General features: G+C 41.2%; 1 protein-coding gene across 5 annotated transcripts in view; it reads right to left on the reverse strand.

The window, feature by feature from the left end:
- Positions 1 to 4558: 4558 nt before the first annotated feature.
- Positions 4559 to 16997, reverse strand: part of ccser2a (coiled-coil serine-rich protein 2a) — a 49396-nt gene continuing 36957 nt past the window's right edge. For 4 of the 5 annotated variants that reach the window (XM_049007045.1, XM_049007044.1, XM_049007042.1 and 1 more), the window contains exon 10: positions 4559 to 9376. In XM_049007045.1, the coding sequence (XP_048863002.1) occupies positions 8651 to 9376 (726 nt within the window). In that variant the 3' untranslated portion in view covers positions 4559 to 8650. Of the gene's footprint in view, positions 9377 to 15550; positions 15636 to 16997 lie in introns of all 5 variants that reach the window. The other variant, XM_049007046.1, reaches the window with a different exon arrangement.

A 16997-nucleotide genomic window follows, 5' to 3' on the forward strand; every position in this document is an offset into this window, starting at 1 on the left:
TGAACAGGAAGCCAGAAAGAGAAGCAAAAGGAAGGGGATACTCTGAACAGGAAGCCAGAAAGAGAAGCAAAGGGAAGGGGATACTCTGAACAGGAAGCCAGAAAGAGAAGCAAAGGGAAGGGGATACCCTGAAGAGGAAGAGACAGAAGCACAGGGAAGGGGATACCCTGAAGAGGAAGCCAGAAAGAGAAGCAAAAGGAAGGGGATACCCTGAAGAGGAAGAGATAGAAGCAAAGGGAAGGGGATACCTTCAATTTCTGTAAAAAGATTTTCTATGTACTTACACAGATTGTCTTTCTTTTCAATTTCTTAATTGGTTGAATAAGACTTTAAGTTCTGACTTTTCAAAAGATTTGCATGCTTGCATAACAGACATTTCATTCACTTATCCAAAACTGGTTCGCAATGAGTTTGGAGCTTTTTCCAGGAAGCACAAAGCTCAAGGCAATAGAGTAGTAATTCCCAATTAATTGTAATTATCCAATTAGTATGATTATATAAACACAAGGTTTCCCACTCTCTAACTTTATCTTACTGCTACACCAGTCCTGCAGCTTCCAGTTCACAACTGACTGAGAAAAGCTTTTCAAATAAGAAACCAGGGTAAAAATTTATAACAGAATAAACAGGAGGTGCTGCAGATCGTCTGGGGAGCTGATTACAGGCGTGTTTCGCATCCTGTGATACTGTTTTCAACTCCAGCACAAGTGCAAAGCCTGAAGCCACGTGAATGTTTGAAGGCTTCTCTAGGAGAGGATGAACCTTCATCACAGATGAGAAATAACAGAAGAGTCACAAAAACATTATTTAATTGTAAACCCTTTGAGATAAATGAAGAAAATAATTCATGTGGGCAGTTCCTAAAATCAAAGTGGCCCGATTTTCATAATAATGACAGGAATATAATCTCTGCCTTAAGTAAATGCTCAGATGCATTTCTCAATAAATCTTGATATGACTACAGACTGAGCTGTGAACCTCAATGAATGTTTCACCTGTAACCTTAATCTTGACTTTTCTCTCTTCCACGTCTTCTCTTTAACTCCCCAATATTTTTTAATCCCACGTTAATTCTCTATTAATCTCTTAATCTTTTTTTAAGATTAAATTTCATTCTCTGGATTAATCCCCTGTAGATTTTAATAGTCATGTGCCCAGGCCTTAATTTTCTGATTTTTAACACAATGTTGGATCTGTGACAGTATCAGCTATATATCACAATGACAGGCAGTCTAAAAGTTAGAAAGGAGTCTGAATGGAGATTAGAGGATTCTCTGTCACCAGCCAGTGAGGACAACTGCATTCAAAAGGAGAATCAGAGTCAGACCAAGGTGTCTACTTCTGCATTTGCTTTTCACATAAAAGGAATGGAATTCAGTAGACACCCTGGTTGCAGCTTGACAATCAGCTGCTATCATTCATTTGCAGAAGAAGACAAATGATGTATCAGCCACCTCTGTGCAAATTAGTTTTAAAATTAATAGAAGACTGTCATCCTCAAAGGCAACACACAAATCCGAACGCAGCCAGACTGGAATGTGACAAATAGCAGAGGTGGAGTTCTTTACCTAGCATCATTGACAAGCAAGACGACACAGACACTGATGTAAGACCAGGAATCAGCAAAGCAAGAGCAGCATTTCTTCATCTGGAACATCTGGAGCTCCAGGGACCTGTCCCTGCAAACCAAGAACAGTCCTACATTAAGTGCAGACCTTCATAAACACTTGCTTAGCTAAGGAGGTTCCTTCAGAAACACTGGCCCAACACCATCAGTAACAGTGACCTTTGCCAGAGAATAAACCAGCTCACTGCAGACACAGAGATCATTAAGTGATACCGGGGATGGATCGGACATACTCTGCAAGCCTATAAAAAACATCACCAAGCAGGCCCTGCCCTGGAATCCCAAGACAAGAAGAAAGGAGGCCAATTAAGACACATCTGGTACCAAGACCTTGTGGCAGATATTGAAAAGATGGGCTATACCTGGAGTCAACTGGAGAAATAAACTCAGGTCAGTGATTTCTGGAGTGTTGTTGGAGAATGCTACAGAAGGGGCAGTAAGCTTCTGCAGTTACTAGCAGTTGTGATACAGTAAAACCAGACAACAAGGCTACCCATTTTTATATTTGGTATTATATATTCGACATTAGTTTCACATGTAAAACATGTAACAGACAGAAAATGAAAGAATATCTGATCTCTATAAGTGTAGATAAAATAGGATACACAAGTTAATTGGCTTGTTTAAGAAGTCCTTTATTTGATTTTACAGACTTGGATGCATGTGTTGATTATCACAACATTGACCTGAATCTAGATTTAAGTGGAATTGTAAACTAGTTGCAGTAGTCATTAGAATATTACTCTGTCACAGATTGGGCTGTGAAACCAGTCAAAGTCCTGCAGGGGTGAAAGGTGATAAACGCACATAACACATCCAGACCTTCCTGCAGAGTTCAAAGGAACAGCGAGATGAAAGGACAAGAGACAACAGAGCAAATCAAGCGGGGATTGGTGACCCCCATAAGCAGTGTACATACCGGCTTAGTTTTAGACTCTATCGCCCTGTTGACACTAGGTTTTAAAATGCGTCTTGGGCGATCAGATTACGTGTGGACGTGTGGACGGCACTAAATACAAGTGTAAACGACCACCAAGATGCATTGTGATCTGATCACTGAAATCACTTGCCGAGGAGGTCTGGGATGCACTTGACCACATATGTTTTGTAATGAAAAAGCTAATGCGTCCTTACGCATTCCTGAAAAGGACATCACAATAACTTTCCGTGGGGCCATTTGACCTTCTAGCGGAAGTGACCTGGCAGTAACCAAATCTAAACACAAGTGGTCAGCTGGACACCTTGGAGATGCACAGCAGACACAGGTGTAAACGGCGCCCATGTAAAACAAGGTACAATCTTTCGAGAACATTAAATAAATAAAAACTGAAAAGCTAGCTAATTAATTTTGTAAATTTGGTTAATGGATAGAGCCAGATAAGTTGAGGTTCTAAATTCATCCATCTTCCATAACTGCTAGTTCACCTAAGTAGTATGTGGCCTTACAGTGGCTATCTTCTTTCCCAAGGGAGACCCAAAGGTCACATTCCACTCAGGCGCATGAAAAGTAAGACCGCGTCCTGGAAAACTGGATGAGGCGGTTCATAAAAACAGGACATTTCCCTGGACTAAGAATCTCACCAAATGTGACAAAAAAGCTTGGCACAGCCTTTCTGCGACAACACTTTCCTGTTGTGTGCCTGTATCTATGAAGTTGGGTGGCAATATTAAATCCATTAGCAGCTTTAACTTTTTGGTCTGTTGCTTTGATATATACATAGCAATTCAGTGACACACCAATGAAATTTATTCCAAAAACAGGACAGAAAAGTCATTAAAGTTATTTTTTTTCCAATTGTACCATAACACAAATCAAAAATATTCATGCTGATATCTAGTATAATAAAACGACAGATTTCATGTTTTCAATATGGGTATAACTGACATAGACATTCCATTTAGCATTGTTTGTCAATAAAAATAATGTGAGTAGTATCACTAACCAGCCATGAAAAATAAATAGGAAAAATGCTAAATTAAATGTAGCATGGATTTCTGAATTATAGACCCTAAGGAAAAAATGGAGCTTTGTTTGATGAAAAGGGAATATATCTACCTTAGTACAAAACACAGCCCTTCAGAGTAATGCAAAGGCAAAAGTCTTAAACTGGTGCTCTGACCCATAGCAGATGTATTTCTGAGTGCAATTCACAATATCCGAGTGCTACAAACAAAGCTAAATAGCGGAAAGAACACATAGACAATAGACAGTTGAATGCAACTCATTGTCACAGTGGCAATGCTATTTTGTGCCCTATAGCGATTGTAACAGCAGACAAAATTCATTTTAAAGGGGTGCATAATAATTATGCTAATTACTCAGTATAATGCAGAATTTTCGAGGAGGCACCTCCAGGGTTTAGGGTTAGAATCTCACCTCAGCTCTCGGTATGTGAAATTCTCTCTAGGTTGTGCAGGTCTCCTCCCGCAGTCTGAAGATGTGAAGTTGGCTAATTGGAGTCTCTAACTTGCCTACAGTGCGAATGCATACGTTTGATAAATGAGGCCCCAAAAGTGGTTAGAAGATGGATAGATGCGATACTGAATTTAGCTAATTTTGGAAAGGAAGAATATTCACAACATCTTTTTAGCTATACTGTATATTATACCTTGTGACTAGTTAGGGTAGCATTTATGACCTATTGTCAAAAGCTGTAAAGTTTAAGGAAAAACGCAGAACCTAAACTAATCAGTGGGTAATTTATTGTTAGGGAAAATTAAACACTGAGTCTCTAAGTCATTTGGAAGATTCGAGCATGCACTGAATTTAGAAATATTAAGAGACAGGATGCCCAGAGTTATAAATGTTTCGAAATCTGCACATTTCATGAATATTCTCCTTGCAAGTACATAAAGGATTTGTCAGGATTCGTGAAGGATTAATGACACAATGCAAGTGGTATCAATGATAAAAACGAGAGGGACTTGAAATAAACTTGGTGTGGACTTTATTACGATCTCAACACAACCTCAACAACTAACCAAACAAAAAAAAAGATTTAAAAAAATAAATAAAAAAAAGACCAAATCCAGTTTAGTATGCTTTGTTACTTTAGGTTCCAACCTGTACAACATTTAAAGTGCATTATATTTTTTTCCATTATTTCAAACTTACAATTGTTACAATGTATTAATAATTCCACAAACAGTAATATCATACTGATTTAAAACAATATATTCTCAGTTCTTGATTCTTATAATATTGCACAATCACACAATGGAGAATGCATGAGAATATAAACCAATTGGTGTGAGTTTCAACTTAATTTCAGGGAACAGGTAACATTATTATTTTATACACAATGCATTACAGTATTCGGTCTTAAAAGCAATGCTTTTATAAGCTGAACTGAACAGAAGGTTAAACTGATAGTGGTTGTTACACATTTAGTAATAGCTAAAGCTGTATTCTGATGCCCCCGAAAGTGCAGAATCTGCAAAGAGGCAAAATAAATATGGGATTAATATTATCCCCTGCATCTGTCAAATTGTAATTGGCCAACAAACCATTCTGAATGCCAGTCATTTAACTATAATCGGTGTCGTGCATTTTTTGTGCTGTCATGTGATGTTGGTACAGATCCCTTTTGTAGGACAAATGCATGAGGTCAATCTACAAGGTTATTTCCCCATTTTCTAGTTTAGAACTTTGGCGGAACCATTACAGTATATACAAAAACTTCTAGAGGAAAAATCATGCATAGGACTCTCAGCCCACCCTGGTGTCTGTCACGGTTCCTGTGGGAGGAAAATGCTGTTATACTGCAAGCAATTCTGAGTGGACCTTACATGCTCAAATATCTGACCAACATACAGTATAGGGCACTTTCATAAAATCAGAGGCAAACCTAGTCTCCAGATGGGTTTCTCCAACCTTTGAGCTAGAGAGGCCTTGTGTGACACAGAAAAGGAGGGGGGGGGTTTTGGAAGACAACCATGTCAAACAGTCATTCTACAACGTGCTCTCAGTAAAGGCAGAATACTCAGCCCAAGAGACTTACATGCTGTACTTCATACATTCATTTGTGCTCAAACTGCCAATAGATCCGACTGTGACAGGTGTGATAATACAGGTGGAATCAAAATAAATCTTTAGTAATCAAGTTAATCAAGATAAGGAATTTCAAACTTTTAATAAGCCTGAGGTCAGAGATGGTAGGATAACCACAATTGCACAATTATATATATATATATATATATATGTGTGTGTGTGTGTGTGTGTGTGTGTGTGTGTGTGTGTGTGTGTGTATGTGTGTGCGTGTTTTCAGTGACTGTTCTCAAGGTGTCCCATTATGTGTTGAAAATTATAAACTGTCAGATGGCTTGTTGACAATGTTCTTCTCCCAGGACTTGTTCCATGCCCTACAGTTCTTTCTGTCTTTGTGACAAACCAAAATCTTCAACTTCACTTATTAGCCGCTTTCTAATACCTAAACATTTGTAATTCATGCCTATCTGTAATAACTACCTTACACTGAACTTCCGTAACACATACAATTATCTATTTTTAGTCACACTTGGACTGAAAAGCCCAGTAAGAGAATATAGATCATACTGGCTTTTATAACACAGAAAACTCACTGAACTCCAGAATCAATATAGTCCATAGGCACCACAGCCATCAATATAGACAGAATATTAAATCTACCTTTCCACAGTATTATGAAATGACTGTCATATCACTTTACCAAAAATTCCCTTGAAGGAACTTAACAGGTAATAAAAAGCGCATCTCTAGCAACTGCAAAAAGCTTCAGGTAATCATCGGTTTAAGAACAGGTTCCTACCCTTGTGAACAGAGATCAATTCATTCCAGCCCAAATAAAGTAAAATAAAGCAAAGGCCATGTTCATCTCAGTTGTAAGGATCCATTGACTAATAAAATCTTATTGAGAACCTATAATGATAGACAATTCCTGTCTTCCAAAAACACATATCTTGAGAAGAATTATGGGGGGGATTCAAAATAAAATTTCTTCAAGGATGAATAAACAACATTGTATTACCTTAACGGTCTATAAATTAATCTCAACAATGAATCCTAATTAAAAACAATCCTACAATTACAAAACAATTTCTTCCATAACAAGGTGATAATATTCATCAAGACAGTGATTAGTGGTTCACTGTCACATCTTTGCGACAAATGAGAAATGCTTGAGTCTTAGAAAACATCTATTGGAACTGTTCTACACGAGTTCCTAAGGCCAATGAGATCTATTCAAAACAATATCGCCTTCCTGTTACCAGTAAAGACTTCTTTAGGATAACCAACTACAACGACAGACTAAAGATCCTCTTTAGTTACTGTCCCTCCAGAAAGACAGCTTTATAATTAGAATGGGCCTGTTCTACCATCCATTTGCCCATCATATCCTTGTGCTAACCAACTGAAGGCTTGAGGCCTTGGGACAGCCTTGTTTCTTAAGCACAAAATGGCACACTAGAAAAGTTCATTCATTTCATACAAAGCGCATGAAAAACATAAGTACACATACTAACAAATCTGCATGCGGAACCTTAAAAGGTGGCATTTACATTGCATAAAATATTCAGCCTTTGCATCATAAAAGATGATTATAAGGTGCCACTGTGTGAATAGAAGTTCTACCTCGTGCCTAATTTTTAAACAGTATGTTTGCATGTCATCTCACTAACCTTTTTTTTTTTTTTTTTTCGGGGGGGATTTTCTTGACATGTAACTATGGAGCACTCCAGAACTATGGTTGAGACATCTTAGATAACTTTTGTAACACAGTGCATCTGCTAAAACAAACCTGAATCTGGTCTCTCTGCCAGTTTCCAACAAGGACAATAAGAAGATGACACTTCAACAGGTTTCTCCAGAATTGTAGCTGAGCGCTGAAGCCTGTTCAGTGGGACATCCTGGCTACACTCTGCGTGGACTGTGGAACGTGCTTGTGGGTGACATATGGCTTCATATCACAGAGGAGTATGACTTTTTCCTCACTGCAAAACTCTTTGCATATTAACTCTTTCACACACACTATCAACATAGCAGCGACTCTCATGGGGGGGGGGGGGGGGGTGACGACAGCTCCCAGACAAATTTGATTGTGCACAAGTTAAACAGGAAAGAAAAACAGGAATGTTAGGCACTGAAAATTTCAGGATATAATGCCCCAATCAAATCATGGAATTAAATAGTGCGCTAATTACCATGAACGATAGAGGCAGGACAATAACAGTTTAAAATTATAAACACACACACTAAATCTTAAGTAGGAAAACATGTAACCTCAATTACAGGTTCCCTCGAGTTCTAAATGGGGGAAAAAAAGCTTTTTCAGAGGACACTAACAGCCCCTGAACAGACGTCCCCAGTCTCCAGACTTTGGGCATGATTTTACAACATCGGAAATAATCCCATCTCCCACAACAGCACCATACTTACAGAGAGGGACACCCAAGCTAACTTTTATTCTGCACAAGAAAGCAATGCTAATGTGTTAAGTTGTTGTAGCCAGAATCATGCACAGGAAAGCATTCTTCTCTCACAAAACTGCTATTTCAGTGCTTTCAGATCTTTACATTGATGTTATAGCTGTTCTGTTGTCCAACAGAAACTGCTATTGCCGCTACAATTATCTATAGGACTTGTATTGGTGCAAGTGGCACCATTCAGTCTTTCATAAAACATCATCTAGACATCCTGCTTTTCCCAGCTGTCGTTTATTTAACCAGGCTGGTCGTACTGCAGTGACCACTCGCAATAGCGAGCCTTCAGCAGTTCATATTTCGCGGTATGCACTGAAATGCGCAGTACTGATGTTCAACTTGAAGATGTCAGTATTATGGTTTTTCCAGAGAGTACTGAAATGCCTCATGTTTGTACCTGCATCTAAGTGTACTTAAGCAGCCGACATTTTATTATTTTAAAGGTTATAGATTAAACCAAAAACTGCACAACTGCATTCAGGTTCTACAAATTCGAGCACAGGTAGTTAAACTATATCACTCGCAATAAGGTGTGGTGGTTTATAACCATGTCAGCCAAGAAGGTCAATGTGTCTTTGGCTTTGGAAGGCGAGAGTGGTAAGAGGGGGTTACCGCTACGGTATGCTGGAAGTTCCCCTCTGCATCCTCTGGACAACGGCCCCTTACATGTCTAAAAGCCTGAGTAGGGCCTGGAGGGTTTGGACCGGGGCCTGAAGCCTGAAGAGCATAGCTGAAGCTGGGCAGTCCCCACGATGGTGTCGGTAGCCGTGTGCCCCCGTGGCCTGGTACGGAGCCTTGCCTATCCCCAGGTCCCGTAGCCCCACTCCCCAACCTGCCATCGGGAAGAGCTATCGCCTCTCGCATCAGGGTTGGGATGCAAACCCTACTGTGGAAACGTGGTGACTGCAGGATGCGAGGCCGGCGGCCCGGGTGCGCTCCCTCAAAGGGGCTGGCGGAGATCTCCGTAGGCAGCACTCTGATTGGTGGATGCCGTGGACCCGGGACGAGGGCCGTCCCTGTAGCCCTTGGTGTATCAGGAGGGGCTTCGGGGTCATTGATTTTGAGGTGCATGCTGAGAAGTAAGCTGAGCTCATCTGCATCAGGCGTGGGGAGGACTGCGTCAGTGTTAGCGGCGCTGGGGGGTGACGGGGTCAAGCCTTGGGGCAGTTTGTCACCCTTGGTTTCAGTACGGCCATCACTGGGGTCCTCTGTGGGGGCTATTCTTGGCAGCTTTTCCTGCTGGAGGTGTTCTGTGTGGCAGGCTGGGTTGGAAGACTGTAGTATTTGAGGCTACAAAACAAAGGGAGGGAGCATCAAAACCATTATCACAAATTATATTCATATTAGCTAATCCTTAATATACCGTTAATTAAAACAGACAGCTGTACTTATCGCACCCTTTTTATAACACATTTGGGCAACATTATCGATACCTTCATAATGTATTATAATGCATTCATAAAGTATTAAACATGGCTATATTTATAAAAAGGCATAACATATTATAACCATGTTTATTAAGCATTATGAATGCTTTATGAAGTTCTCATCTATAATGCACTACAGATAATTTTATAATGCATTATACTAGTCAGTATAAGCCATTATAATGCATTATGAAGGTATTTATAGTGCATTATAGGTAAGTGTGTCATAGAGCATTCATAATGCTCAACAAACATGGCTATATTTTATAAATATAGCCATGTTCATAATACTTTATGAATGCATTATAATGCATTATACATAGGAGCTTTAGATAAAGTATTACATATATTTGTAACTAATTTACAGGTATAGTGGACTATATCACATCAAGACTTGTATGTGGTCTGGGATAAAAATACTTCCAATTCACCATAGCAAAACAGCAGGCAACAAATTGCTGAACAATGAACACAGCATGTTATAAACTACTAGTTATGTTTGACCCATATGGAGCACTTGACAATGAGGCTGAGCGGTGATTGCATAGTTTCTCTAAAAGTTATGTCTTCGACTTGTCAAAAACACCAGGAAAAGCAATAGGGAAAGAAGGGCAATGCAGTTTTTTTGGTACTAAGAACCGACAGTAAACTAACTAATACGAGCAGCTGAGCCGACCTTAACTGCTAATTAGTACTTAACATCAACCAGGTAAAGCAGAAGCCAGGCCCTGATCTGCGAGATCCTGCCTACTAAAACAGAAGAGGAATCCTAACCGATGTTGGTGTGAGCAGAATGACTATGAATGGGAAGTTCTTTAATTCTTTTTGTGAAGCATGCTGCCAAAAAGTCATGCTTATTCCCCGAAGCAAGTTTGGTTCGGCACCGAGACCTTCAGCTGTGAGTGGCACGACAGCTTCTCAATAAAAATACTATGGTTCAAGCAGGGTCAGGTGAAACAAAAATAAATATATCAACAGAACCAAAAACACTCACATCAAGAAGTGTCACTTTTCTTTTTTGGGATTTTGTTTTTCCATCTTCCTCTAATCCATGTGTTTATCAAAAAAGGCTGGAAAGCTACTGTATGGTCTCCAGCATAGCGTCTTACCTAAATCAGCTCATACATACCTAAGGTCTGTAATTAATAACCACAAGCACAATGATGAGCTGTGACGCTATTATGTGTAAAACAGGTCATTAAACATTCATACTGGGAGAGTCTTATAGTCTCATTAGCACACAGCTCCTCTTAGGGCTGTTCGATTATGGCAAAGATCATAATCATGATTATTTTTCTCAATATTTAAAATACGATTATTTAACACGATTCCTCATTGAACTTAGAAATATCACGTGTTTATTTAACTAGCAAAAAAAATCTGTGGACTTCTTTGAACTCTAAAAATGACCGGTAACAAAAAGAGGCTGGAAAAGGGTGCACTAGATTTATAACACAAGACAAACACCGATCATTTTAAATTGATTATTTCGTAATTGTTGTACCATAACTAAAATTAAAATTAAACCAATGGCCCAGCCCGAGCTCCAACTTCCTGCATCACAACCAGTGCCACCCCCCCCACCCCCCCAAACCCAGAATTTGCTCTATTGCTGTCCCTAATGACAATGCCTCATCAGACACCCTACATTCTGTTACTGACCAACTCCCGGGATTCCCGACTCCCACTGATGAGGATGAAACCTTGTTTCACTCATTCCTCCCCAATACTCTCATGACTATACATTTATTCTTCAAAAACTACTATTCCTCTCCTCAAAAAAAAAATAAAAATGAATCAGAAGGAGCAGCCGAGGAACAGACCTCCCTGCCTCTCATCTCCTGCTGTTTTCATCTGGCCTGCTTCAGGTGTTGTGGCTGGAGAGGCTTAAAGAGCGGACAGCCTGGTCTCTGACAGGAACTCATAAATAACCAATGATGGTTTGGTGAACTGAGCGAGAACCAGTGGATGAAAGATAATACTACGCAGCAGGAAAGCAACAATGAACAGAATCCCAGCAGGTGTTTCTAGGATTGAACTTGATTTCACTGGGAACCCCTCTCTCCCCCCCCCCCACCCCCACCACCTCAGAATCACTCTTTACCGCACTCCCCCAGTCCCCTCACCCCGTTCCCTCACACCCGTATTCCTCAAAATGCTCTTGCTCAAAACAGTCAATCCCAATTGAATCTGCCTGCGATGAAGTGTGATGAAAAGTCACTGACTGTAGTCACAGGTTCAAATTCTCAGCAGAGCAAGACCCTTGACCACCAACTGCTCCAGAGGCACTGCACACTGGCAGACCCTGTTCCCTCACCTCTACAGTATGTGCACTGCATCAAAAGCAAGATGGGCAAACACACATTTTTCCCATGGGGCTGAATGACAAGTTATTATTCTAAACTGTAAAAAACAAATAACAGATTGTGCAATCACGTAAATGTTAATACCATAATAATTAAAATAATTGTATTTAGGCAGCCTGTCAACTCTGATAGAAACTCAGCTGGACAGCACTGATGCCTTAACCATTCAGTTTTAATTTTCCCCCAGGTCTGTCTTTGCAATAAGAACGAATTCTCCCCATGGATAGGTATCCTTCAGGTTCTCCAGGATCCTGTCAGCTTAAGGTGAACTGTCCAAATTACCCAGGGCACGTCACTGTGAGCAGGCGCTCAAACAGAGGCGGCCAAACAGATAAATAAAAGACATTCATTTAAAACAACGGACAGCATTTTTGTATGTAAAGAAAAGTCATGCAAATAAATCAAGATTGTTTTTATGGTGTGAGACATGGACATTTCTGTATTTTCAAGTCTATTAAATAAAACTGCAGAAATGCGTAAGACACAGGTGGAACACAGAAGGAATAAAAGGCCACGGAGATGGAGAAAGCTATTTGTAAGACAAATTAACTATCGGAAGCGTTTATCAGAAGGTCTTACCCTTAATTTAAAATATGAAATTCCCTTTTCACCAGCTCTATTTTGCTTATAAGACTTTGCTGTCTTGATATATCAATTCAGAAGAAGCCATTACTGCTGCATACTGCTAGGAAAACGACTGGAATCCGCCTGACTCTTTAGGCGCATATCAATCATTTCTCATATTAAGGGGTATTTTCGCTAAGGATCAATAAGCAATTACTTTATGTATTATAAACATCTATAGCGCTGGAGAGAAGCGCTCAGATACAGGCATCTGTAACTTAAAAAGTGATCCTAAGGATGGAACAGTCCACTCGTATCTAATATATCTTGAAGGTAAACTTTAAACTATTTCATTCTCCCCTCTGTCCACCACCGCTTTCCCCCCTGCCCAAATGAGACGTATTCATTGAAGTCCAAGCACACACTCCAGACCTGGTTTTCACCGAGCAGAATAATGGAGACATTTGGGAAATTATCAGCCAACCTTTATTATGATCCACGAAATATCAAGCGCAAGGAACTAGTGTCACATCGTGATGTTTCAGTATAAAAGAATTCCAGTGTTTCCACTTAAAACAGGCTGCTTTTCTGGGCACCACACAGCATGGATGTGCAGGCCCCGGTGGTGCTTAAACGGTATCGTCCCTGGTTGTGGATGAGAGGCCTGGCTAGCGGCAGCAGAACCGCTGTGTGTCTCGCCTCAGGAAGTCCTGGAGCAGGGACCCACGGCAGAGCGGCAGAGCAAAGGTGCTGATACAGCCACCGGCCTGCTTATTTTGCTGCTCATGAACAGCGGCAGAAAGCAATAGTCGGAAAATAAGTATGGGAGGGAGCAGGGGGGGCAGGGAGGGGGATAAATTAATAACAGGGACAGCAGAATATAGTGAGGGATAGAAGTGGACAACTGTACCTGGGGGAAAAGGTATTAAAATGGAAATAAACATTAAATATAGGAAATAAGATATTAAGGTAAGGAGTGTAGCTTTGAGTGCGTGTGATTCGAAGGTTGCTGGTTAAAATCCCACGATTGGCAGAGTGATTTCACCACTTGGCAGAGATATTAGCCCCAGTTTTTCCAGGAAATGACCGACCCTGCATTCTCAATTGCACATCACTTTGGACAAAAGTGTCGACCAAATAAATAAGTGTAAATAAAGTAATATAGTGGCAGACGATGGAGAACCACAAATGCTAAAATTCAGCCATAGAATTTTGAGAGAAAAGCAATGGTGGACAGCAAAGCATGCACAGGACAAACTGAGACGGAGGCAGCAAGACATGCATGTTGCATTGTGCGATGAAGGGGATGGCGCATGGGTCGTATGCGCTTTTGCATGCGAGGGGGTGAGGCAGTGCGCCTCTCCATGCATGGGACGAGGACTGGAGACACCGGCATTAGAGAAATCTAAAAATTAGTACTGTACCACGCATTATCACGGAAGAAATGCACTAGCTGTTCCACTCCTTGACAAGGGGCATTATGGGAGAAGCAGAGGGAGAGAAACATTAGGGTCAATTTGACCCCACTAACAGACAGAAAGACAGGCAGTCAGTCAGCTCTGCAAGAAACAGATGTTGAAGAAAGAAACCATCGGAGAAATTAGCTACTACAAAGATTCAATACTGCAGTCTTACAGAAACATCTGCATCACAGATGAGTTGTTTGTAATGTCCCTGTAAAACACACACATACACAGACACACGCGCGCACACACACGCAGTTCATTGTGGGGACTACCCATTCCTTTCTATGGGCATGACTATGATAACCCTAACCGTAACCATAAGTAACCAAACGAAATACAAGACTTTTGGCTATTGTAGATTTATGATTATATTCACAGATTTTCACTAAAAGAAAATATATTGAAAAAATGTTCCAACAAGCTAAAAAGCAAAAACTTACCACATTAAGGGGGCATTTGATCCCCACAATGTGGTAAATACAAACCCGCACACACACCAGCACTCAAATACACATACAGATTGGAGTAATGCACACTTTCACTAATCAACATGCAATTACATAATTAATTAATTAATTAATTAATTAATTAATTAATAATAATACATCTAATTGAAAATAAAGAATCATGACTCTGCCTTATTCAGCTCTTATTGTTCTTAGTATTAGTTCAATTATGAAACTGTATAACATGCAGACAAACAGCCCCTGTAGGTCACATTACGCAGTGTTCTTGTCCCCCAACAACAGGGTACTCCTTTAGAAATACTGCTCTCATGCATGGCAGACAGAGAGATAAGGCTCAGAAGCCTTTGTGTTGCCAGGCCCAAAGACACTGGCTGCTGGCTAATGGGTTCGGGGTCTAACGCTAGTGATGGTGCTGGGACAAACCCCATCCTGTTACCTATCGCCAGCGACCCTCATCTTACCTTGGGCAACAAGAAAGCAAGGCAGGAGAGAAGCACCATTCCTTCTCCCCTTATCTTGTCCTTTTTCAGCACAATCAATATATGTGTGTCCTGCATTCTCATTCATTTAAGAAGGCCAACATGTGGATGAATGGCTTTAGTATATATTCATAAGTGTTATAATATTATGTTAGAAAGGAAGCTGACTTTAAGATATGCAATATAACTAAAGAACTCCCTATTGTAGACACATAAAAGGCACATTTGAAAACTGCAATAAACAGGCGACAGACACATATGACAAATGACACAAAAGATTTGTGAATCATGTATTATCCAATAATGCAATTTGCTGAGATTCTCTCTAACTGGCTTGCTGCAACCATGCCGCCCATTATATAAAGTTAACTATTATGTAAAACCTATTATGCAGACTGACTTATTTTTATTCTGTGATCTGAATGAATTCCAGCATTACGAGGTGAATAATTGAAGTAAAAAAAAAAAAAAAAAAAAGGATAGACGTGTTAAAATACATGACAAGTTTGCCTCCAAAGGCAAACAGAGGTCTGTTCCTACGTGGACAGGATGAGTGGGAGGGAGAGACACGTAGAAGCCAGGAGGGAATGCTGGTAAGGGAGAGCCAGTAGCTGAGGGGCAGATAAGTGGACGAGTGGGCAAGCGCTTAAGATGCAGCGATGCCAAGGGGGCGGGGCAAAGGTCAAGGAACTCACTCTGTCTGCGGTGGGGCATGCTGACCCGGGAGCTCCCCTGGTACTGGCCCTGCCAGGGGGGGGCGAAGGGGGCAGGCGGTGCACCCTGTGCGGAGAGAGAGAAGACACACAGAAGGGCAGAAGGGTGACGCACGGAGTGGGGGGAGGGGAGTGGGGGGGGTTGGGGGATGGGGTGTGAACGCACTCACGGTGCCGAGCCCAATGCAGACGAGTCACGAGCGGAAAGCACTCGACCCCCTCCCTCCAACCCACTGTTGTACTGCAAGCCCCCCAAATAAATAAAGAAATAAATACAGTCTGATGCGGCTGACAGCAAGTCAAAACACAAACACTTCTTGCTTAAGGGGGGGTGTGCCCCCAGAACATTCGGGACTCCACTAACTTCATTTTCTGCTGTGGGGACTCATCATCGACTCAGCAGAAGAAACGAAGCGGTGTATCTCCTACGAGGGACTGGGGGGAGTTTTATTATCTCCTGCGGGGGTCTCATGCTTTCAGAGGCACAACCTCTACCTCAACTCCTTTCAAAGCCTCTCCAACTTGGAGCCATTTGTCCTTTGTTCCCCCATCGGCAGCATTATTGGGCTTTATTGCAAAACGGGTCTGTCCGTGACTGAGAATATCTGTCATTAATAATGGTCGGTCTCTGGAAAGAGCCCAAATCGGCCCAGAGATTAGAGCGGCGCTCTGGAGCTGTGAGGACAGCCAGGAGGAGATGGAAATCAGCAGGTAATCTCCCTTCCAGGTGTTTTGTCAGCAGCTTAAATTGAGCAAATCTACTCTTTGAAGGTACAGGCTTCTTGTACGGAAGGCTCTGCTTCTCCACAGGGCCCCTGCTTATTTTCCACCCCTGTCCAGAAAGCCCCACAACCCCTGTCTTCTCCAGCTGCCATCTGGACACTGTCAGAGCCTCAGAAAGACCCAGAAAGATCCGGAAAGACCCGGAAAGGAAGGATTGCTCTGACATAACCCAATGCGATGTGAGATAACACCCACCTCCTTCCTCCTCTGCCAGCTCTGGCCGCTAACAGAAACTTTGTGAACCCTCCCACCCGAGCATATACAGTAAACATTTCATATATTATACTGTAATTTGGTTGTGCAATGATCACAGTGGGGCATGGGTTCCAATCTCACACACTGACGATTGTGTGCATTTCCTCTGGGCTGTTTTTCTCTCCCAGACCAATCCCGGATGAGAACTGCACTCTCTAAATTGCCCGTAGTTTGTACACTGCAGTAGGCTGCTATCACATCCAGAATATCCCCTGCCTTGTGCTCAATCCTGTGCTAGATAGGTGCCTATTGAAAAAGGATAATTACAATCTTTATTTATAAATTCATCTGGAGGCATAATTCTAATTAGAACTAGCAACCAAAATGTGATCAGTCTTACTAGGCTTGAACAAAGCACCATTGAGCAAAGAGCCTGACCTACATTAATCTT

The sequence above is a fragment of the Brienomyrus brachyistius genome, chromosome 3 (genome assembly GCF_023856365.1).
Source record: "Brienomyrus brachyistius isolate T26 chromosome 3, BBRACH_0.4, whole genome shotgun sequence".
Taxonomy (NCBI): Eukaryota; Metazoa; Chordata; class Actinopteri; order Osteoglossiformes; family Mormyridae; genus Brienomyrus; species Brienomyrus brachyistius.